This window comes from Botryllus schlosseri, chromosome 8 (assembly GCF_051294905.1).
Source record: "Botryllus schlosseri isolate E-star chromosome 8, Bs_hap1, whole genome shotgun sequence".
NCBI classification, from domain to species: domain Eukaryota; kingdom Metazoa; phylum Chordata; class Ascidiacea; order Stolidobranchia; family Styelidae; genus Botryllus; species Botryllus schlosseri.
Window position 1 is genome coordinate 12,456,809 of NC_137243.1, and position 24,118 is coordinate 12,480,926.

The following is a 24,118-nucleotide window of genomic DNA, read 5'->3' on the forward strand; positions in this document are numbered from 1 at the left end:
TATAGAAACGATGCTCACCAAATTTGGTTCAATTCCAACCAGTGGAAGCGGAGTTATTGCCGTCGAAAAATTTTGATTTGAATAAAATAGTATTCACGGTGAGCACAACTACAATAAATAAACAAGGAATCGGTCACCGTAAAATAGTATTTACGGTAACCGATTCTTTGTTTATTTATTATAGTTCTGCTCACCGTGAATACTATTTTATTCAAATCCAAATTTTTCGACGGCAATAACTCCGCTTCAACTGGTTGGAATTGAACCAAATTTGGTGAGCATAGTTTCTATAGACAGCCTAACACTTTTATGGGGTGAACAGAAAATTTTCAAATTTTTTATTATTTATTTTTATATAATAAATAGAAACTTTCATCTCCTGTAGCAAAGCGGTTACTGGCTAGAATTGAACCAAATTTTGTGTGTAGGCTTAAATTAGGTAACCTAACAATTTTAGCAAGTAGCCAGTACGATTTGAGAAAAAAAGTCATTTTTGAAGAGCCCTATTGCACACATTGTAAACTTGTGAGGCCAACCAAAAATTTGATTAGTCAGGCCGCAACACTTGAGATGTGATGACTAAAATATCAGTTCCGATGCATCGGCGGAGCCAGTCACATATTGGTAGATCTTCGTACACTACAATAAAGCAGAATGATTTGCGATAGATTTATCAGAAGTAAAAATTTTCTACACGCTCCGCGCAACATGTTGTCACTCGATTTCTTGCTTTTAATATTGTTGCCCCTTTGTGAAAATATAAGAACGCCTAATGTATCAGATTGAATCTAACTATATTCGCGATTACGAGGCAGAGTGTCGTTCAATAAAAAAGGTCAACCACTACCTAATTTACGTTCGAGCGGGTCTTTCGGTAGTCAAGTCGGAAAAAATGACCTATTTTTAGTATCTCCCGTAAAGATATCTCGTCCGACATCCGATACTATAAATTTTGTGATTTGTAAAAAGTGTCCTGAAAATATGGTAACCCTGGTTTAACACCTCCGGTTACCACTATTCATAAGGTCTCGCGCGTTAGCTTTAGGCGCATATTGATAATATTTACTTTGTAGAAGGAGGTTGTTATTTCGTGAACGCAGGTAATGATTGTCACTACTCAACAGATATTGAAGTCTCTCACACGTACCAGGCATCATACCAAACTAAAGGAAAAACTCTTTCGCGGGACAAACGCGCTTTCAAATTCCTTTGCAAGCTGGCGCCAGTGTCATCAAAGCCGAGATTCGCATGACCTTTTGCGCAGTGACAAAACTGACATTGGCGTACCAGTAACATACGAAATGGAAGTCACTATATGACGACACTGCGCAACATCAAAAATCAATCACGACTGCGAGGGTAATCCAAAATACGTGCCTACAAATCTTCAATTCCGAAATGGTCCAAAAATATTGTATCGATCGAGAGCCGACGCGCCGTCGATTTACAGTATGAAGCAGTGCAGTAACTGCTTAAATATGCACAACAACGCTGGTAACAGAGTAAAGTTTCTGCCATAAACCACGCCTGAAACAATCACCAGCGATCGAGGTATTTTTTTCAGGCTTGTGTTCTGAATTCAGACTGTCGACGATCGATTGTTCTACGTGTCCCATACGTACGGACGAAATGAATGTATTTCCAGGCATCAGCAATTGTTACACCATTTTATATTGAAATGAACTTCAAACATAGAAAGTAATACTAATAATAGGATCACCAAGATTCTAGAATGCGCGAGCGTTGTAAGTACAAAAGTCAGGAATGCGATACCGAAACAAATACGTTAAACAGTCAGCGAATATCTCTGGCGCAATCTCTGATCAACAAGGTGTCCTGGCGTGAAAGGACCGATAGCATGAGCGTACGTCACGTCCCGGCGTACGAAACCGGTAACGCCGCATAAATCGTGCTTCCTGCAATAGCAGGCAAGGTGCCAGAGCTGCAACGTGACCAATTGCCGAAGAACCACTCCAGTACTCACACGTTCACGCAGACTGTTTGGAAATCACTGCAATCACCAAATTCCAACCTAAAATTCTTCCAACAATGAGGAGATCCATTCATTGTGGCGTAGGTAAAATGTAAGATGTCATAATATCAGAGTCGAAAGTTAAGGGTCACCATTCGGCCGAAGGGTTCGATTCTATTGATGGATGCATAACTAGCTTCAAGCCAACATCATTATTGATTAGATTGCTGTCAATGTGGAGAATTTTAATGAAAAGCAGCCTCAGGTGTCTTTGACACGAGTTTGCATTTCAGATTCACACAGTTTGAGATTGTAACAGAGCCCGCCAGCTCACGAATTGCAATTTTCTAGATAGCATATGACGGCAACATTGAAATGTTTCATAATTGCTTATTCCAAAGTGAATAATTTAATGACAAACTGATACAGGGCTGTTTGATATTGCAGACCCTCAGGCTGAAAAATCCGACAAGATGATCTAACAGTATGGTACGATATTTGTGCACGGCTGATACACAGTTACTCAGATGGCCTCCGGAAGTTTTCTTTGAAAAGGCATTATGATCTTACCGTGGGAATCAACGCCTGGCTTTGTATATTTTATGATGTCATGTGTGATGTTGCGAAATTTATTCAATAGTGATTAAATTGGCGAGATGCGAACTGTCCAAGGTCACCATATCGATGCCGATTAACCTAAAATGTAAATCGATTGGATTCATCAGTCATTAAATGGACTGACACCAAATCCAAAGAAGTTGTACCAACATACACTGCTGCCCATGGGAAATGTCAAGGTGAGATATTTTCACAAATATATATATAAGAGCAGCTCACGAAAAATCGCAGCCTCGAAATGTTTACAATGAAAACCAATCAAAACATAAAAGCAATGGCTAAATATTAGATGGCAGCCAATTAATGTAAATCCAGAGACACATTTCAACACGTTCACTCAAACAAGTGCAGCAATAGTACTTAAAACGTTGTGCAAATCTTTCAAGTAAAATAACGGGTTCCTTGATACAAATATATCAGATATATAATTAGCCAAAGAGTGATATTGGTAAATAAAGTACAGAGTTTGTCAAAAAACTAGCCAACATCCTCTAGTCTCTATGCAGTTTACATCACACCGTAAATAAACGCAGTGTTCAATTGAAGACATCTACCACCCTCAGTGTTCTAAAGCTACGAAATGGGTCACAAATAGTACCATGGAAAGTCATATGTAGGCACAATACTCACATACCTGTATAGGATGTGTTGTGTATGATGGACAGTATGAGATAAAAATACAGTAGGCTACTGCAGAATGATATATTTTAATATATTATATACAATTAGCAATATTATCCGGTGATTTATAGTAATAGTATATATATAACTCTGATATTTGATACCATGCCACCTCCTCGTAAGGGACATGTATGGGTACCATGGGTATTGTTCTGGTTATATGTTCGCATCTTTTCCAAGGTGACCTAAGTCGCGACTGTATTTATTCGCATCGCATATTTTCATTTCTCATGAATTTTGCGGAATAAAATATTACAAACAAAAATATGAAGAGAAACAACTTCAAATTTTTGGTACCGGTATCAAATTCTTCCTTCACCACTGATTGATTGAAACTCTTTACCTTTTTCTGGCAGTCGGTGCTGATAGCGACATACAAGAGCAGCTAGTCCCTTATAGATGCACACAAATATGGCTAGTCCAGAAACTGCATTGCCAATGTTACACATTCAAAATGTGCAGTCATCTTCAATCTGCTCCACAAGCATATTGTAGTATTGGCCGTCCTCTTGTATCCCGCCGATTATACTTTGCTTTCTGAGAAACTCGTGACAGGTCTTCTTGTCCAGCCCCAAGCATTTCATATTGTTAATAAAACTGCCTAGCTGGCCGAAGGTAATATTTACGACAGACTCGTTTGTCATTTCCTTCTCGTCATCTGACTGCGCGGTCCACTGTTTTTGGATACACCGTCGTTTTCTTTCGTGATGTACGGCGGAAAAGAATGCAGCGTTCCAAAAACGTAGCGATTTCCATATTCTTTGATTCTTCAGGTGCTCGTATAGAAATATCTTCGACATGGGGTTGTAGGTATCCGGTTGCTGTGATGCCGGTGAATTTTCGCTGTTCGATCTCTCATGTGGAGGCGCTCGCGGCTTGTCGGATTTCGTCTGTGATTTGTTACGCCACAAACCTTCTTTCAATTCCTGAAACGAAGGTGTGTCGGTGAATATTTGCTCGATGTCTTTCTTGAATCGTTGCATGAACGAGTTTTTTCTGCCGAAAGTGGCTTCACCCTCCGATTTAGACCGCCGGCTTTCTTCGCTAGTCTCGCTCGAAGGTGATGGCGTAGTGTCGCCGGAACCGAAATTATCGCACGTCACTAACTTCTGATCGGGAATGTAATAATATGTGAAAGACATATTCATCAACGTCTTGCCAGGTAAATAATCGTCTGCTTCGCCGCATTCGAAAAGGACCAGCGCAAAACTGTGGACAAGCTTGTAAAATGTTGTCTCGGCGACACATTTACTGCTGCTTCTTTGCGCATCAATGTATTTAGCGAAACTCATCCGAGCCGCATCGTCTTTCATGAGATCTCCAAACTTTGCTTTATTTTCGTACGAGATTTCGTAGGTGTTGTCAAACAGCCAACGGACGTAGTCCTTCACGAAAATATCAGATTCCCCATCACTTTCATCATCATATTCTTCCGCGGAGCCGAATCCATTTTCTTCCGGCGGATTTTCATTCGGAGTTGAAGCGGCGGAAGTATCTGGGGACGGGGAGACTGTGTGTCCTATCTGAAATGACTTGCCATGATCGATGTTTAAAGACGCAGGCGGAACCGCTTCTCGATATGATGGCAAGGAATCGCAACCAACCTGAACCTCCATTATGACAGTAATTGAATCATACCTATCTCACCAAGCACTAGTCCACTGATAACGAAAATGCATAGTTCAGTTAATAAATATATTAGCTTTGTTGATCAAAACTCAACATCTGTCCAACAAGATGAACAAGGCAAGCTTTCATTCTAAACCAGGTACGAGTGTTGTGACTTTTCAGTGTCACTCGGTTCGACAACAGTCATGTTCAGATGTTCTGGCAAGTAAACACACTAGTAATAACACGGAGAATTTGATTTCAGGAAAGATGCGCACTGCGCTGCTGCATGATCGTTCGTACGTATCAACATCATGGTAGTAGTCAACATGACAGTTGACACTATAATAGTTTCGACGTGGTGAGTAACTTGCTGCCACTATCGGTACCTCACTGATAATATTGGAGTTTGGAGCAGGAAAGATGCGAAATCACTTAGCTACATAATAAACAGCAATATGCCAAACAGACACGAACGAAGCAAGACAACATCCGTCGTGAGGTGCATCCTTTTCAACACCGCTATCTAGAGTAGATATCCTAGTAAATAGCAGCAGTAAATATTATACGAGTACATGCCATCTTCTACCTTCTCTACATTCATCAGAAATACGACTACATGCAATTGCACATACTATTGATTACCAACCCACTGCGCAAGCAAGGAATTGTACCATCTTCATTCTACACGAGCAAACCTCAAATGATGGCCCTGTGGATATCAAGCAGAGATGAGCAGTGAGCACCTGAGCAGATTTACGATTTTGAAATCCAAATCCTGCTGAAAATTCATTTCAAATCCAAATCCATACAAATCTCTAGTTTTAATCAAATCGTCTCTTCTAGCTTGTGGTGATCATGATGGCCACAAGCTAGAAGAGACGATTTGATTAAAACTAGAGATTTGTATGAATTTGGATTTGAAATGAATTTTCAGCAGGATTTGGATTTCAAAATCGTAAATCTGCTCAGGTGCTCATCTCTGCTTGATACCGTAATGCACACAGAACTGAATGATCCATATTATGTATAAATGCTAAGCATACTATAGGAAACTGCTTCCGATATTGCTTAGACTACAGCGATGCTACAATTTTCATTCACTCGAGGCACGCAACGTACAATATGATGCACAAGACACAATGGGATGCACAGACCGAATGATGTCTAAAAGATTAAGGAAGTCATATTAAAATCAAAAGACCACATCGGCCTAGTCTTTATTTTGACGCTTCCTTATTGTATCACCCCTTCATCTGGTCTTTTTTCTGCGCTAGTGCTGCTTCAGTGCTATGATGGTGACGAGTAACAAGCACTGAGTTATATAAACAGTAAACACATGTCATACATTTCACATGTCATATCGTCAGGTTTATGGTTATTTTGACGAATCCATAAATTGCTGTGAAAACAGCGACGTATAAGAGGAGCCAAGATTAACTTCCGATACGTGCTACAGCCGATAAAACCGCAGTGGGTATAATGAATTAACCAACTGGCCCATCGCCTCCTAACATTATCTTTTATCACGCAGGTGGTATAAGTAGTCAAAAAGCTACTCAAGTAGAAGTAGAAGAAGCGAAGCAAAAATCGACTGAAGTATGAGTAGAAGTACTCGCTTTAAAAGCATCCTGAAACTACTTGAAGTAGAAGTAGAATTGGGTGACTGTTCGATTAGCGCGAGGAATGAGGATAGTAGTAAATACCATCATTACCGACTAACATTTGCAAGTTACTGTGTAACGAAAATTTTTACCCCTTCAAGGGCTATTAAAGTATGGACCGCAAAGGGTATTTTGGGCCGACACGGTGCCAGCGCTGTTAATATGCTATGTAATATTTGTTGAATTTATTGCAAAAAATCCTGCGATGGTTTTTACATATTGTAACAGTATACTATTAGTAGACTCATCGTGCCTGAAGCAATCATAGGTGGTCAAAGTAGTCAAGAAAGCTACTCAAGTAGAAGTAGAAGTAGTGACGAAAATATCTACTCAAGTACGAGCAGAAGTACTTCTTCCATAAGCAACCTAAAACTACTCGAAGTAGAAGTAGAATTGACTGACTTTTAATCTACTCAAGTAAGTAAGTATGTGAAAACGATCGTGATTCATTCGCATGGATTGTTAAAAGCTGTAAATTGAGCTATGAAAAGGGGGAAAGAGCATGATTCATATTGATGCATACCGCGAGGTTTCCAATTTTCGACAGCATAAGTATTCGTCCGCATCATGGGATGAAAATGATAGTATATTGATATGGAAATGCGATGCTAATCCTCTGTTTATTCGAATTGCACGTTTTAGAAAATATCATGGTATGGCGCCCTCCCACATATTAGAACGCTCTATTAACCATGGATAGAACTTTTACCAAATTAGCCTTTCAGCGAATATAAGAGGATGACATCCCGGGTTCGTTTGGTGTGACCGAGTTCACAATCCACATTCACACGCGCACTCCGGCAAAAGGATATATCATCATTTCCAAATCCTAATTTTGATGTGGCTACCTAAGATAACTCCGAAATTTAAATTTCAACTTATATATTTTTGTATTCATGTTGACACTTCGTATCAATCAACAGTCAAATTCACGGAATATAGCCTAGCTACTTTCTCACGCTGTTTCGGAAATAGATCGTTGAATTCGAATTCGCCGAATATACTGCAGAGGCCTGCATGCAGTGGCGTAGAAGCAGATGCCGCCGCCTTTGGCTTTCCGCTGAGAATGCCGCTCTAGAGTAGACTGCAGCAAATTTTGAAATGGTTTCATGTTGAAGCAATGTTTTCAATAAAAATAATGTGCTGAGTCTTATCAGTTCTATAGTATAGCCTATATTGCTTGAGAAAGCAGCCTCAATGTCTCAGCGTTAAGGTCAAAAATAAAAGACAAAAAATGGATAAATGCATTATAGGCAACTAAAAGATGATATCAATCCCAATATTGAACTTTTGTCGAAGCATAATCAGCGATAATATCTTCAAAATCAAGTTTTTGAGGATAGTCTCTTTCTATATAAAGAATCGATACAGCTGACAGGCCATCATCATTCATATATGATAGAACGCAAAAAACGTCTTTATCATTTTTAGCTTTGAGAACCTCCTCTCACAAAAAAACTTCTTTCGCGCAAGATATTGTCGAAACCAATCACTGATTTCAGTAGGGTTGTAACTAGGGCTGGGCAAAATCGAGTACCTCAGTGATTCGATTCTGAATCACATAATATGCTTCGAGTCGAGTCGAGTATTCGAGTATCACTCATTATGACGTCACAACAAAATGTACTATGTCAAATTTCCAATACGTACCTTTTATGCCACCACAAAGAGGATATAATGCCTGTTATCCATCACAATAAAGATACTCTGGTATTTTTTGTCCGTACTGATTTCATTGCACTTCTTGACAATGTTGTGGGATGATCATGACTTCGGAAATGTGTTATTTCCAGTAAAGTTGGTAGCTTTGTACTTTGCCCCGTATGCCGCGACATGGCCAATCAAGGATTCAAGGCATCCTCAGTGGAAAATAGTATCAAAACAATAATCCTCGTTAGTAAATCAACAATCAGTTTCGAGGAACGTATAATTTCAGTACTCGAAAAACTCGTATTTTACTACTCGACTCGAATCATTAAAATCAATACTCGATTCAGATTCGAGTACTCGAATCATTGTGCCCAGCCCTAGTTGTAACCAAGTCACATGACTCCGAGTCACAAGTCAATCTCGTTTTTATAGTTTTGACTCGAGTCATTTTCAATTCCCCACCGAGTCGAGTCCGAGTCCAAGTCAGCGAGCAGAGGGTCGAGTCCGAGTCATGGTATTATGAACCGAGGCTACCCTAAGAAACGCTGCACACCAAATTTGGTTCGGATCCAATTAAAATCTCTAAATTAATAAAATAAATTTTAAGAAAATTGAGCGGAGTTACTGTAGTTTTTCGTTGATAGTTATCGGATTATCCACCAATCAAGGATAATCCGAGAAGTATCAACAAAAAACTCCAGTAACTCCGTTTCTACTAGTTGGAATTGAGTCAAATTTGTTTAGTATCGTCTTTGAAGAGAAATCATGCAACAATTCCATAGGGTAAACAGAAAAAATAATTGGATCTGCGGGGTCTTATACCTGTGTCAAATATGGTGTGCAGCGTTTTTTAGGGTAACCTGACAATTTAATCAGTAAATGGCTTGAATCCGAAAAAAAAGTTATTTTTGAACTGCCCTACCATGCAGCTTCATTTTGCAGCCCCTGGCGAATAGCCAGAACCGCCAAGTGGCTGTTATTACACTGCTTGCATATTTAACACGTTTTACGAAGAACAACAATATGCCCTTTCAGGCCCAATACGCCGAAATTTGCCAACAAATTTACCTATGACGTTGACACGGCCTACCACATCATCTCAATAAGCGTCGATTACCTATAATCAGGGTTGCCATCGACATGGACCAAAAAATAAGGACAGTCGAAAAATTAAATTAGTATGAAAAAGCGTTTTTGTACATATACTGTATTTATACGAGCCGTGGCATATCGCATTTCATACTTTTCACCAGAAACAATCTGCTCCAGCAACCCCTGTTATTAGAAAGTGCTTCATGGATCTCGCGACAGCTTAGTTTTAGGTTTACCTTTATTTAGGGCCGAAACAGTACTTCGTCAGCCACCCCCCAAAAAATACCGTTGGTGTTGCCCCCTGGGGTGATAAACCAAATTTCGTCACCTCGTTAAGACGAGGCCTCAACTAAGATGGAAAAAGGCCGCACACCAAGTTTAGACAAATCATTTTTGAGCGTATGGAGCAACAACTCCAGTAACAGTGCTTGTCGTCTTGGTCCTGGCCGAAGAAAACTTATTTGCAATGTTGGAATCGCTTCTTTGAGGTACAGAACTTCAATATACAATTGAATAGTATATTCATAGTGAAATGAACCCGAATATTTTCGGCTGACACTCGTCAGGGGTAATCGTCAGCAACTAGTGGAGAATTTGAAAGAACAGCGTATATCAACAATCGTAACACAAAATATGACGTCACCAGCATGAAATGTCGAATACGAGAGCGTTCAATGTACTATTTTTAGATGATACACGAACTCTTTTTGTTGGCACAGCCTTGGCTGGTGTATTTTGATAAAAGTCGACTCCAAGGCACACAAATGAAAGTGTGAATGTTGGAATCGGAGAATATTGCTTTGAACAATTGCGATGTGTAATCGTTGGTGAGGAATGATTGCTGGTGTTTGACAGTATAGAATGCCTACAGGTACCCTCTGCAGCTGCTGCCTTGTAGTCTGAGGTTGTTGGTGCTGATCGACTTGTGGAAAAATTATTCATTGACTGGCTCAAATTAATCATCATGACACACTTCTTGTGTTTTGGGGTATAAATGTGGGTTGAAGTAGCGGTCTCTCCAATGGCTTCCAGGTTAATGTCACAATTGCAGATATTGCTATGTGCGAAACACTCGCCCTTCAATCTTCGTTAGATACCGTTGAATTCTCTCTCATAATCGACACGAAAAACGTTTTTACGCCTGTTTATTTCACTAATCAGATTAAGTCTTCTTTGTAGCTAAAACTATATGCACAAGTGCAATATAATTTGGAGAAATTTATCAATGATTTATAGCTTTACTACTTTTTAACCAATGTGTCGACTGCACTGCGCCTTTTTTCAGGACGCAATAAATGCGGCTTTCCCCACAGCTTGAGCTTATTCTGCTGTGGACCAAACAGCAGAAACCTGGCATTGCTGTTTACTGCTAAAATGACGTCCGCTGCGGTAGCTTGGTACAGCCGAAACTGCTGTACCCCCACTCACTGCCCTAGCTATCTCACCATTTAGAAGTCAAATCTTGTGGTGTGTACGTCTCGAGAGTTCCTTTCATTTATGATGTCATAAGATCTCGACGAATAAGCTTAATTTTAGAATATTATGCAACATAGATACCAGAGGAAAACGATCAAAGTTTTGTAGCGGTTGAAAATAAGACAAAATAAGGACGCAAGTCGAAAATAAGGACATTTCTTAGAAATAAGGACAGTCGAGTTTTCTAAGACGTGGCCCTTCAAAATAAGGACAAACCTCAGAAATAAGGACCCTGCATATAATTATACGTCCATAGCTTTCAGCAAGAGTATCCCCTATGTGCAGAATTTTCAGCAATTTACATATATAACCCGAGGCTCTTATCATTTGTAGATTTGAAGGCATGAAGTTCTTTTTAAATGACTTGACTCGAGTTAAAATTTGCATTGACTTAAGTGACTTGATCCCAACACTGCTTAAACCCCCCGCTTACAGATGAATCATACAGTAAAGCTAATGCGATATTTCATAATGAAGACACAAATATCAGAAAAAGGCATTTGATAACGATCATTTCAGAAAATAAAGAGAATAAATTAAATCTTTTTCGTGCGTCATTAGAAAGGAACTTAGAGCATGAGTATGCGAATAGCTGAAACATTGCACAAATAATCAATTGATATTGAATTACAAAAATAATTTCATATAAATATATGTCTATAAATAAATGGGTAATGGATCTTTGATTAGATTTAAAGAATACTTAACAACATTAAATGCATATTACAAAATTACATAGAACTGTGACACGTGAAGTGCGCGAAATAAAAGAGTTCAAGATCAAATGCTTAGAAGTACCGAGATAAACTTTTTATAAATGCAGCGCGTCATGAATGGATATTTCATATGTTTTACAGACTAGACATAATGATTCGCTCACGATGAGGTTGTCATCTGAAGAAGAGATAGTGCAGAATGGAAAGCACTGGCACAGTCCCGAAAGCAATGAGCAGCAATCCAGATCCTGATCTTACTTTGCTGCATGCCAAGTCCTTAGTCAATAAATTCTTTCAAGTATAATTACTTCTGTGCTTCAAGCTGAGATTCTCACACCACAAAGGTACCGGTGTTTGCCCAAATTCACAGAAGAGGTGTCCTTTCGTCGTTATCCTCCACCGTTTTTGTTGGAGGAGTGTCGCTTGTGGAAAAAGCGTTCGCAACTGCCCCGGTGTCCCTCGTATGGAAATACCTAGAGACCACGTACAGCAGAACCATTTCCGGAACAACCACATAGTGATGATACACTGGAAATAGATCAAAATGATGTTCGATTGGAGTGAAATCGATATGCGGTATATTTTACGTATGCACTGTTTGTGCACACATGAAGAAACAGACATGTTACAAATTCGACTGGTTTGTAAACCGACTCCATTGATTAGCACCATTGATGTATCAGGTTAATGTAGAATGTAGATATAATGCAACCATGTCTGGATATCTTTGGTAATTTATTGGTTCGACAGACAAATTAGCGTACTGTTAAATACAAAGCAGATAACACAAGTCCAACCCCATTCATAAAACTTGGGCAAGAATTCAGATATCGTGTATATATTTGCTGACTGTACGAAAAATAATTTAAGACTAACTCGTACGTGAAGACAGGTCATATTATTTTTTGGGTAAAAATATGTAACTAGGCTATATTTTTGGAAACGTCTTATATCTTCTTGTTTTAAAGGTACTGGAGGTGTCTGTTAAAATCATCACTAAAATCCAATGTTGGTCTCATTCTGGAGCATCAAAATAGAGATAAAATCTTATCGAGCGGTAACACGCCGACACAGAAAAGATGGTATCCACAATTTACCTGTGGCCCGATCCTGAGCACTCAAGATGTTTGTACACTGGAAAACATTGAAGAACACAAGCAAACCAAAAATCGTCCTTTGAAATCCAGATATAATCATTGTGATCTGAAATTTCAGTGCGGCTTATCATACAGTCACGTCGAAAGTGAACTACAAACAAAACAGGTCGCACACAGTGCACACTGTGAGTGACTCTTAGTCAGAGGTGGTCACTGGTTCATAAAGAACTACTTCTACTTCTTAAGAGTGCCCAAGTGAGTTTCGTCTATGCCAGCCATTTACTCAAGTGGATATGTGTGAACACTGTTTCACGCCACACTACTTACTTTTTACGTTTTGGATTTTGTCAAGCGGATAGATATATTCTCAACACTTTTGTGTGTGATGTCGTCATGGAAACTGCGAGCTGTAGTACTATTGGAAGAACATGTATTTTTTTATATATATCACATGGAATCTGGTGCCGGAACTCGAACCTCACCGGGTGGTGGTAGGTTTTTTCTGCTAGACCGCTTTCTTCGGATTTTTATAAAATTCACTCGCATTCACGAGTGAGCTTCTCACAACAACCGAGCAAGTATCACGGAAATTTGCACCTATTCGTAGCGTCATCAACTGCGAATAGTATGCAGGCCCTCGACCAAATCGACCGTTTCAAACTACTTGTTCGAGTACTTTCCAGAGCTTTCATTTTCAACTTTTACTCAACATGTTCTGAAAATACCTACTTCCACTAGTAATCCAGTAGAAATTTGTGGCAATACTGCTACGTCTACTCGAACAACTTGGACAAAGATCAGTAAGACTCTCTGCGTTTAAGTTTGCGCGATCACAAACTCCCTCACCTGAATACAGAGAAACTTTCCCATGATATGAAACGGCGCAAGCTGGCGGTATGTCGTCATAAAAAGCGACGTCAGAGAATACATGGCAAACAGTATGCTCATCTTCTCCATGATTTCCAAGTAGAAAGAAAAACTACGAGGGTTGTTCTGAGAAGCAAGCGACATCTCAAAATGAATTCTGCGTAAAGTGAATCGATAAGGAATACAATTACTAAGCACATTCGAGTGAACGATATTTGCTGATCGGAATTACAATCAGAAAAATCAAAATCAGTGTGCAAACATACAGGAACAGGGTTGCAGAGAAACTACATCCAAACAATTACAATTCTAACTCTTTCATGACCCGCGCAACCCTGTTCGCGGATATTTGCAGTCGTTTCACACTTACATAACCCTCGTAATAGAGTCCATTGCTCCACAGAAAAGCGGAAATGAAGTCAAAAATAGTATGGAGGAACGCGCACTGGTACACTCCGAATTTTATCCAATAAAAGTACTTTCTGAATGTTAGGAATGTTGTAGACAATCGGAAAGAGTAGCGAAACGCTCAGTGTTTTACCTGGTGACGAGAACTGCGGGACAGCACTGGCCAAACAAACAGCACAGAGGAGAGACGGCTAAACGAACTCTCGTGTCTTCTAGATGGCTTGAAGCGCAGATGTCGCCGCCCAGATAGTCCATCATCACCCATAAGATCTCTTTAAGAGTGTATGAAAAATATCTAAAAAACAGAAATTGTTTCAAGCCCAGGCTTTATATTTTGATGTAACTGACTTAAATTTGCGGCACATTCGGTGACGTTGGCAGGGGGTGGGGAAAAATGCGCGTATGACCCCTCCAAATCTTCGACACAGGTATTAAGTTAGGCCTATTCATTGTCACTACGTCATGCTGGATATTCGTGATATCACTGTATTATTTTAAAAAATTCGCCCCCCCTGAGGAAATAAATTTATATCACAAATTATCCCAGTGGACCCAGATTTAATAAATACAAATCTCCCATTTGATAGCAACAGACATTTAGACAGACAAAATACTATCTCATGAGCTGTGGGCAAAGGAAGGCAATAGAATAGTGATGATATTTTTCATAGTGTAAAAATTTTGCAAAAAGCACATCTTCATAATGAATTCACAATATCACGTCGGGTAAGAGGGTGAAAATAATGGAGGTTGGAATAACAAACAATTATTACAAACAAAATTGGACTAAATAGAGTGTGATTATTTTATCATACTCTTCCCCAACCTACCATCTTCATTAATCTAACCTCAACACACATAGTAATGTATCTACTCGGGAATATTTGCATAGTGAGGGTAGCGCATAGGGCTGGGCACAATGATTCGAGTACTCGAATCTGAATCGAGTATTAATTTTAATGATTCGAGTCGAGTAGTAAAGACGATTTTTTCGAGTACTGAAATTTTACGCTCCTTGCCACCGAAAGTTACTTTATCAACGAGAATTATAGTTTCGATACTAATTTTCACCGCTGAGGCCTTGAAACCTTTATTGGCCGTATTGTAGCATACGAAACATGTAGTACAAAGCTACGAAAGTTAAAGGAAATAGAACATTTCCGAAGTCATGATCATCCCACAACATTGTCACAAAGTGCAATGAAATCGGTGTGGTCGAAAAAATACAAAAGTATCTTCAATGTGATGGATAATATTCATTTTATTCTTTGTGGTCGCATCAAAAGTACGTATTTGAACTTTGACATAGTACATTCTGTTATGACGTCACAATGAGTGATACTCGATTACTCGACTCGACTCGAAGCATTTTACGTGATTCAGAATCGAATCAGTCAGGTACTCGATTTTGCCCAGCCCTAGTAGCGCATCATGCGTCACTTTACTTACACTGTAAACACAAGATCTATCAACGTGCTCGATGTAGGCGAAATGACGGAAAGCAATGAAGTGGTGGCGTAAAACACGAAGGTTGACTGTAAAAGAAAATATGTAATTAAAGCGTGGAAAAAGATGTAATTTAACAGATGACAAAAGTAATTCGCCACATCGCAAAGTCACTAATCCCTAAACAAATTCTAACTACATCCACCAGTTCGGTCAAATAATACGATGGTAAACAATGATCTCATTTCAAGTTACAACAACCGGTGACTGCGTCCACCATTCAACAAAATAATCGCATTTCGCCTCTGCAAACAGATTGGGTAATTTTGGAAGCTGCGGGGCAATCACATGATGAATACTTCGCTAAGTTATCTTACCATTTGATATTGGGTGTTGGCATACTACAACAGCCGTATGTACACAATTGCATGATTGTTTCGACCAATGAAAGCACAATTCAGGTTGGCCAACCTTTACTTTACAAACAATGCTTCTGGGGTAGGATTACCCGATATAATCTTCACACACTAATTCAAGTTACAATTGAAATAGCTGCAAAGATAAACACTACCGAAAACCACTAAAATTGCATTCAGGCATTATTAATAAAAATATGTGTTCAGTTCAGTCTATTAGCAACTTTATCAGTTCAATACACCACAAAAATTGCGATACAATGAAAAGATGGGAAGGTATCGAAACGGCTTGGAGGAGTCGTTGAGATCAGACACCCACCTGGCCACCTTGTCCTAGGCGATGTAGAGAGGAGTAAAATGAATAAGTAAAAAAGGATAATATAAAGAAGCAAGCGACAAAAATGGGGGTGTCGTGTCACGGGAGGCGAGATCGATAGGTCAGGTCGTGGCCCGGTAATCTTGGGCGGACTAGTATTCATTTAGCAGAAATTGCTTGTATTTCGACTTGAACGTGGACATGCGGATATCCGGCGGGATACATTTGCCACACGTCAGGTCCGGCATATTTGATAAAGCGTTGATCTTTTCAGTCAATCATATGATAAGTGGACGATGTGGACCCGTGTGTCGTACTTGTGCGCTTTTGATTCCGAGATAAAGAAGTCATTGAAATATTCGGGACAATGACCGCAGTGGAACTGATACGGTAGGCTACATAAACTTGGCAATTTCTAGATTTCTAGTTCAATTGTTCATAAATACAAATAAGTCAGAGGCGGTAAGTAACAAAGTAGGTACTTTGACCTTTTTCAGAATAGGTTACTTCATTAGATTTTGTCTACTTGCACTACTTGGTGAATAGATTTTTCGAATACTTCGACATGTATGTGTATTCAAGTTCTTTTAGGGAAAACTACATTGTAAAGTAGAAATGAGTCATAATAACGACTGTGTAAAATACTATCTGTAAGATCATCTGAACATATTTTTGAGAATTTCCGAAATTTGTATTGTCATTAGTCAATTTGCGTTAGTCTTGTAGATTCACCCTGCATTATCAATATTATGCAAAATCGCGACCAACCACCTTCTTCAAACTACTTGAGTGCCGTACTTTTGAAATTTTAATTTCTACTTCCGCTACCGGCAGTAGTTTTGACATGTTTTGGAAATCGCTACATCTACTTGATTATCAACGATTGCCCATCTGTCAGGGTAATTTCACTCATGAAGGCGACGAGAATCTATCCGAATAATACTTTCTGCTTCTACAAAAAAAAAACGAAGAAGATTGGCTTAAAAAACTGAGTAGAAGTAACTAAGTATTAGTAGTCTAAAAACAAAACCACTCAAGTAGTGGAAGCGGACACAATACACGCCAAGTACTTTAAAAACATATAAGTACTTTGTTACTGACTGATGCTGCACCCAACAATGTAACGTAGTCTAGAATAGTGCTCTTCAACCGGTCTGCGCAGTGGTTCATGAAACATGACGCTCTAAAGCAGTGGCATATATCATGCAGGTAATGCCCGTGCAGATGTCAACCTTTTATTCCCTAATCAGCCAGACACATGGATATTAATTGGTAAGTAGACCAATATATGCGGATTTGGCAGAGACAGCAGCACTGAAGATCGATTGAAAGATTAATTGAGCAGTCATGTACGGCCAGTTTGCATGGTCACGCACAATTTCCACACGGTACCCACCTGAATGAATAGAACGCTTTGAAGCCTGGGATGGTCGGTCAGCATTTTTTTGAAGTAGAAGTAATCATATAACAACAACAGAAAGAGCCAAGCGCACGCAAACGTCTCACTGTAGAAAACAACCCTTTGCGTTTTCGTCATCCCTAAAATTGAAAAACAAAGGATAACCACATTCGGCGGATGTGACAATTAAGATTACATTGAATAGCTTTTACGTTGAGCTGTACTTTTGTGTCACCAGTACAGGAAATCCGATGTGATTGTAATGTTGCAACTTGAACCAATACTAAAACCACAAAGTATGATTCATTTTGGGTAATAAAGATCTGCGCAGGCCGGCTGTGTTTACCACATATGAAACACTGATGCCGTTTATATTACATAAGGTAATGTCATTGATGTTAATTGTAATAGCCTACACTGGGTCATTGTATTTGGTATTGTCGATTTCTGGTGAATATTGATTTTTAAAGAGAATTTACGCAAGTAGTCATATATAAATGTCAATAGTGCAAACAGCTTGCGATATTGATTTCTCTATTATCTAGTCTTTTGATATGCATTAGGCCAATTATTCTGAATTGAATGAAATGTGAGTTTCAGTTACGTTGTAACAATTTCATTGCTGAATAATTTTGGACAAGGTTTTACTACACCAAATACAACTCTTGTGGCCGTGGTCCACTCTTGTAACAGATACCACATGTTAACTAGAACGAAAAATCAAACAAAAGACGCCTGAGCATTTTGGAGATCACTAACCTTGAAACATGACGGTGATATTCGGTGTCGGCAGTGGCAGCGAACAATTTGGAGATTTGTTGTCGGTCATGCTGCCAAGCAGTGTTAGAAATCATACTGGTAGCATTCCCTGTGGCAAAGTAACTGAATGTTAAACTTAACGGTCGGTAGTTGGCAAATTGAAGCAATTTATACTGAATTGTAACAAAGTATAGGGATAGCAGGTTAGCAGCCACTACAAGGGATGGCTAATATAGAACAGAAGGTTATGCGAAATCGAAATAGGTTACAAAATTGTGGAAAACAGTTTGTAAGGTCAACCAGAATGTAAATATTGTTCGAGTAGTTAAGAAATGGTCGCTGTGGAGTATTAAAGTGATGGTCCGAGTCCAAACAAAAGGATTCCTTTTCAAAATTGCTTTGAATGAGAAGCCTCACTATACATTTACACTCAAATTCAGATACCAAACATTATTTTGAGCAGTTGAAATTGTATTTCAGTTTTGCCCATCCCTAATAACTGCATGTATGCGATTCAAGAAAACAAGTCATTGTTTAAATGAAGCACATAACAGTATGGGTATAACATTTTTAGCAAGTGAACCCCTGCCTAATATAATGCATTACAGTTTGGCTTACAATCTGAGCATGATTGTGGTTTTTGTCTTACTTTACCAACGCTAGCCAGCTGCAGGTGCCACAACTAGAAAGCACGATACTATTAGAAATGAAAATACAGAAATGATACTGACATTGATGCACGCAAATCCTAAGGCACTTTTCTGTGATCACATAATTGCTTCAACGGCACAATTAAAAGGCCTAGTATCAATAACAGTCGTGATATTGTACTGATGACACAAATATGCCAGTACTTGATAATTACTTGCATGCAAGACACAGGTTGACCACAACAGCACATTTAATGAGAAATTCTTTTAAAACTACACCCGTGAAGTCTCGGAAGTTAGCTGGACATCAACAACTTTTGTCTTATACGCGAGAAATTATGGATCACGGCACAGTCATTTACAGTGTGAATCCAATGGCAAGCTGTAAATATGTTAGCATAAAATCCAATAAACACCAGAACACATTACAATTGTGCAAGTAGCATGAGATCTTAAGGTACCACGACGATCTCCATACCGCAAGTCCCAGAGTATGTTGCAAATTCAAGACTTCCAAAGTCCATCCGAAAAGTAATCACAACGAGGTCGTGGCACCATGTGCGATTCGCTATTACAAACACGTGCCACAGTCATTTCTTTGTCTTTAACGTGAGACATTGATTGACAACGCTCAACAAGTGATGATTTTCCAGAGCGGCAGCTACCCTTTCCTTATCGGCTAACTGTTTGTTTACGGCAGCTTCCGATTGGTGTGTGCCTTCGGCGATCTTGATCTCGACTTTAAAACGTGGTGGTAACGCCCGTATCAATTGCACACGGATGGCGAGACCGATTAAAGTGGCCATGCTACAGTGAGGTATTGTGGGAGTGAACGCTACAGTAACAGTGTTAGCGGTGTCGTCTACTTTTATATCATTTTCGTTGACAACTCTCAAGTCCTCCAATGTCAACGGGTGCTCTGGGTCGTTGATATCACGAATGTGATCGAATATCTCCCTTGCATCGATAGCATCGCGTACGCTGTCATCTTCGTTTTCAATCCTGTGTCTGGGTATGGTGGGTCGATGGATCATGGGATTGGCATTGTCTTTGGATGATAAGTCCATGATTTACTTGACGGCTCCAACGATACACTGGAGATTCAACTTTGTGTACGCATAGGTCGTAAAAGCTGTCAGTAGAATGCAATAAGAATTTGTCTGACATTTCCCATGACCATTTATTGCACTGATTTGACAGTGATTTCCCCAATACTGGATGTATATTGTTTAACACTAGTTAGATCGAGGGACCACTACCATGGTATTGCAGACTGCGTGACAAGGGAGTGTGATTTCTGACGTGCTAGGGGAAAGGAGGTGTGTCTCAAACAGAGATTATGCACTTATGCATATCTCAAGCAAGATATATAATATTATTAAACTGTAAGGCGTCAGAGATAAGCAAAGACGACAACGCACGGGCCGTCGAGCCATATGGCCCGCACACAGTGACATCCACAATGACACACATTGACAGACTGTCATGAAAAGCAATGCGAAATAATGTGGTCGGTCTCAGTGGTCATGGAGAACACTACTCGATGTGGCGCGTGTCTATTTCTGCATAGTATTCCCGTCAGTTTACCAGCGTGGAATTGGTGGCAACGTCACGCAGAACTTTCTGTTTAATTACTTAATTATTCTATGCAGGAAAGCTCTCATCACGGAGGATTTATTTTTAAAAAATGAACCGAGATTCCACAGGGGCGGTCACTGCGTCAGTGTACATCTTCAATTCTTCATGTATTAACTATTACGTTAAGTCAAAACTACTCAAGTAGAATTCTAACATAATATCTAATACCCGATCTAGATATTATGTGACACGTTCCGGACTTCATCAAGTCTTTTCTACTCCGTCCTATCGTATTGCAATCTTCTGTTTCTAAATGATAAATATATTGATAAAGGATAATGACACACGAAAATATTAACTCCATACCTCTGCTAAGCTCACTTTCACTATAGCAACCTGAATGACTGGGCCCGTACTTACAAATTTCTAGGTGCATCTAGTATTACTATCGTTGAAGGCAATATATGCCTATCTAAATGCATGCATGGCTTTTATAGCGAAATTTCACCAAGGCTGCGGAACCGCCGACCACCCCTGCAACGTGCATCGAACTCTAGCATTACTACGATAAAATGTAAACACTGCAGCTTTTCGATTCTGCAGCGCTCTTCTTAGCGTAATCGCATTCCGCCATCTCGTGGTAGAGAAGAATGAAAGCGTCGCCAAGCGGAACTTAGCAGCTCAGTGGTGCAAGTAAACAAAGCCTCGCGCAGTTGTTGATGTGGAAAAGTTCAGCAGGAACTATTCTCGTTTCACGAAGCACGGCACGGATACGAAGCGAGCCAAGGATGTCTGGCGTTTCTTATGGAGAAGCTGTGACAAAGGCTCCGTCCCCAAGAGTATTCAAGATAATAGTTGTGGGAGACTCAGATGTCGGTAAGACTTGTCTGACATTCCGATTTTGCTCAGGTCATTTTCCCAATCGAACAGAAGCAACCATCGGGGTCGACTTTCGAGAAAAGACTGTTGTAATCGATGACGAACCATTGAAGCTTCAATTGTGGGATACTGCAGGCCAAGAAAGATTTAGAAAGTCCATGGTACCACATTATTACAGAAATGTTCACGCAGTTGTATTTGTGTATGATGTTACAAAGCCCGGGTCGTTTGAAAGTCTGATACATTGGATTGAAGAATGTGACCAATACTCTTTGGATCGGTCAATTCCCAGAATATTAGTTGGTAATAAGTGTGATATACCTGATGCTCAGCAAGTGGATACCAATGTAGCACAAAGATTTGCAGATGCACATATCATGCCCCTCTTCGAGACTTCCGCAAAAGACGACAGCGAATGCAACAACGTAGACGCTATATTTTTGACCCTCGCTCATAAGCTAAGGAGTAGTAAACCAATGATGGGTGAGGAATATCCCAGCGTTAAACGAGCAACTGTTCTGTCAGTCGACAAAGAAATTGTGCATTCAGCAGGTTCAACTACATGTTCATGCTGATGCTATCAATTTAATACTGTCCTGTTATGTTCAACTATTACTTGATATTTTGTGCATGTCATCTTTGTTACCTGTGTCCGTGTGTAGTTCAGCTTGTCGACGGCTATGAAGGAGTTCTACTCCTTTGCGATAAATCTCTATGTTTATTTCGAAAGAACTGTGTTATGTTGTATATTCAGCCTCTTCTCGATATTGCTTATTGTCATTTAATTTACCAATAGGTATTTGTTACATGTTACACCCTCAACCAATCTTGAAGGTATATTGCTTTAGATTTATCATTCATCCTATCCTCTTAACCTTGCTGTAGTGATGTACTGGTAAGATACTGGCATCTGTGTTGGTACAGATTTTTAAAACCATGATATATCCTTTCATCGCATACAGGTTCCCCTACAGTGGGGAATATGATTTCCCATGAACAATTTCGCTAGAAATATCTCCATGCTATTTTCCAATAATTATTGATGTGTAATTTGATTCTCAAAACTATTATATCAAGGGTACTACCATAATTACTCTTGCATGCATATTAGACTACCTTTAGTAAACTTAATTTTACTTCCGGTGTTTAATCTTATATTTGACTTCTAACAGAACCTGATGGTTGGATGTCAGCTAGCCTATAATATGGTACATCGAGAATGCCCTTTGAATCCTAGTTTAAACTTAGGTATAAGTTGGAATGCATTTTAAGGAATGTGACCCAACATCTTTTCCTCGACACATTTTAGCATTCACCACAGATTCTAAACCTTCGCAATTCACTTGATATTGAGTTATATAACTATTTGTCAAGAAGGAGAAATTACATATGGCCTGTGTTCTTATCCTTCTACGGTTAATATTGGGACCAGTAAATGCAAGCCTGTGTGGCGGCTGTGACTTGCCCGTTTCGAGATGAGCTCATTACTTGAACATGATTCAATAACAATAATGTAACTGGTTTCTTTCTAGCAAGTTTGTCCCATAGTCCAATCCTGCATTCAATAAAATGCTGTGTTTGGCAGTAACCATTACGGCATATTTCGATGGGTGACGTAATAGACATAATTTCGCGTCATGCCATCAGTGATATTTTGCTTATTGCCTGATTTTCCGATCTCATAATCCTGGCCGCATTCGTCATGTCACGCAGCTAGATGCATCGCACTAATTGCTGCATTGGTCGCCTCTATCATCGTGATGGCGGTCAAGTGTATGTTAACTGAAGTGCAACACTGGAATCAATTGTTAATCTGTAAGACGGATTGTTTTTACAATTTGTTTATGCAATATAAATAGTGACATCTTTGTACGCGTTGTCGGTCGACTGTTTCAGAGTGGGTAGCTTCGGGCTCGTGTCGATTGATAGGGAGATGCTAGGGACACGCTTTCTAATTATACCGCAACGCACAGCACCCGCGTCGCATATGTCCTCGTGCAGAAGGTATCGGATTGATTAGTATCAATATTCTCCCGCGATTTCACGGAGAGATTGGGCAATGACAGCCGTGAATTGAATAGCGGGCGTATCGATCATGTGGGAAAGGTTTCAAATGGGGCCAATCCTGCGGCTCATACGCTCACTGACGTGAATCGATATGAAGAAGAATATGGAACGTTTGACTCGAACATTTTGCAACAATTTATCGTACATGTATTTGAACGCGTTGTAAACCCGGCCCAGCATACATACCAAGATACTGCGCTAACACATCATTGATCCGGGGTGAACACAAAGTAGACCGACGTAGGGACTAACTATCACGAAAATCGGAATGAAATCTTGGGTGCTTGTCCATGTCCAGTCCAAAGGTGGTCACCATGAAAGTAATTCTGCTGTTTCGAAGATATCTTGTAGGTTTCGCCTACTTGTAGGCCTACTGCTTCCTGAAGTGGTTATGATTTAGCCCAGTGGATCTCAACCTTATTGTCTTCGCGGACACCCTTCGGACCTTGACGGATTCAGCGGACCCCCCTCCCGTTTTAGTTCAACGTTAGCTCAATTGTCGTGCAACCGTCATCTGTCTTGCGCAAATCTTTACTGTAGCTAATGATAAATGGCAACAAAATGAATTTTCCTGAAAATAACGTTATACTATGTAGGAATTGGGAAGACTTTTATTATTTCAAAGCGAATTTTGTAGCAGCATTTCTTGAGATACGTGGTCGTGTCTTGAAAATCCTCGTCAATGATTTGATATGAACTAGTGCCGAAAATCCCTTTCCACGAAGGCAGGTGGCGGCGAATGTAATAATAATGCGGGAC

General features: G+C 39.7%; 4 protein-coding genes across 5 annotated transcripts; 1 reads left to right on the forward strand and 3 right to left on the reverse strand.

The window, feature by feature from the left end:
• Positions 1–1,619: 1,619 nt before the first annotated feature.
• Positions 1,620–5,535, reverse strand: LOC145445529 (uncharacterized protein KIAA0513-like). Its single transcript, XM_080323710.1, has one exon. It carries the CDS (start codon positions 4,885–4,887, stop codon positions 3,721–3,723), a length of 1,167 nt encoding a protein of 388 aa, XP_080179836.1. The 5' UTR covers positions 4,888–5,535; the 3' UTR covers positions 1,620–3,720.
• A 5,674-nt stretch (positions 5,536–11,209) lies between these two features.
• On the reverse strand, positions 11,210–20,963 carry LOC145444374 (organic solute transporter subunit alpha-like). Of its 2 annotated transcripts, XM_080322342.1 has the most exons (10): positions 20,780–20,963; positions 20,642–20,722; positions 18,186–18,294; positions 17,424–17,566; positions 15,299–15,384; positions 13,983–14,144; positions 13,812–13,923; positions 13,421–13,567; positions 12,575–12,680; positions 11,210–12,005 (listed from the first exon to the last, which is right to left on the reverse strand). In XM_080322342.1, the coding sequence occupies exons 3-10, from the start codon at positions 18,253–18,255 to the stop codon at positions 11,842–11,844; spliced, it is 990 nt and encodes a 329-aa protein (XP_080178468.1). In that variant the 5' UTR covers positions 18,256–18,294; positions 20,642–20,722; positions 20,780–20,963; the 3' UTR covers positions 11,210–11,841. The 2 variants fall into 2 exon arrangements, with proteins under 2 accessions (XP_080178468.1, XP_080178467.1); XM_080322341.1 differs by lacking the exons at positions 20,642–20,722; positions 20,780–20,963 and having other exon boundaries at positions 18,186–18,326.
• LOC145444377 (MIP18 family protein galla-2-like) lies at positions 18,295–20,600 on the reverse strand. The gene has a single exon (XM_080322344.1). It carries the CDS (start codon positions 19,900–19,902, stop codon positions 19,426–19,428), a length of 477 nt encoding a protein of 158 aa, XP_080178470.1. The 5' UTR covers positions 19,903–20,600; the 3' UTR covers positions 18,295–19,425.
• A 128-nt stretch (positions 20,964–21,091) lies between the features above and the next one.
• LOC145444376 (putative Ras-related protein Rab-33) lies at positions 21,092–23,164 on the forward strand. Its single transcript, XM_080322343.1, has one exon. The coding sequence runs from the start codon at positions 21,133–21,135 to the stop codon at positions 21,865–21,867; it is 735 nt and encodes a 244-aa protein (XP_080178469.1). The 5' UTR covers positions 21,092–21,132; the 3' UTR covers positions 21,868–23,164.
• The last annotated feature ends 954 nt before the right edge of the window (positions 23,165–24,118 follow it).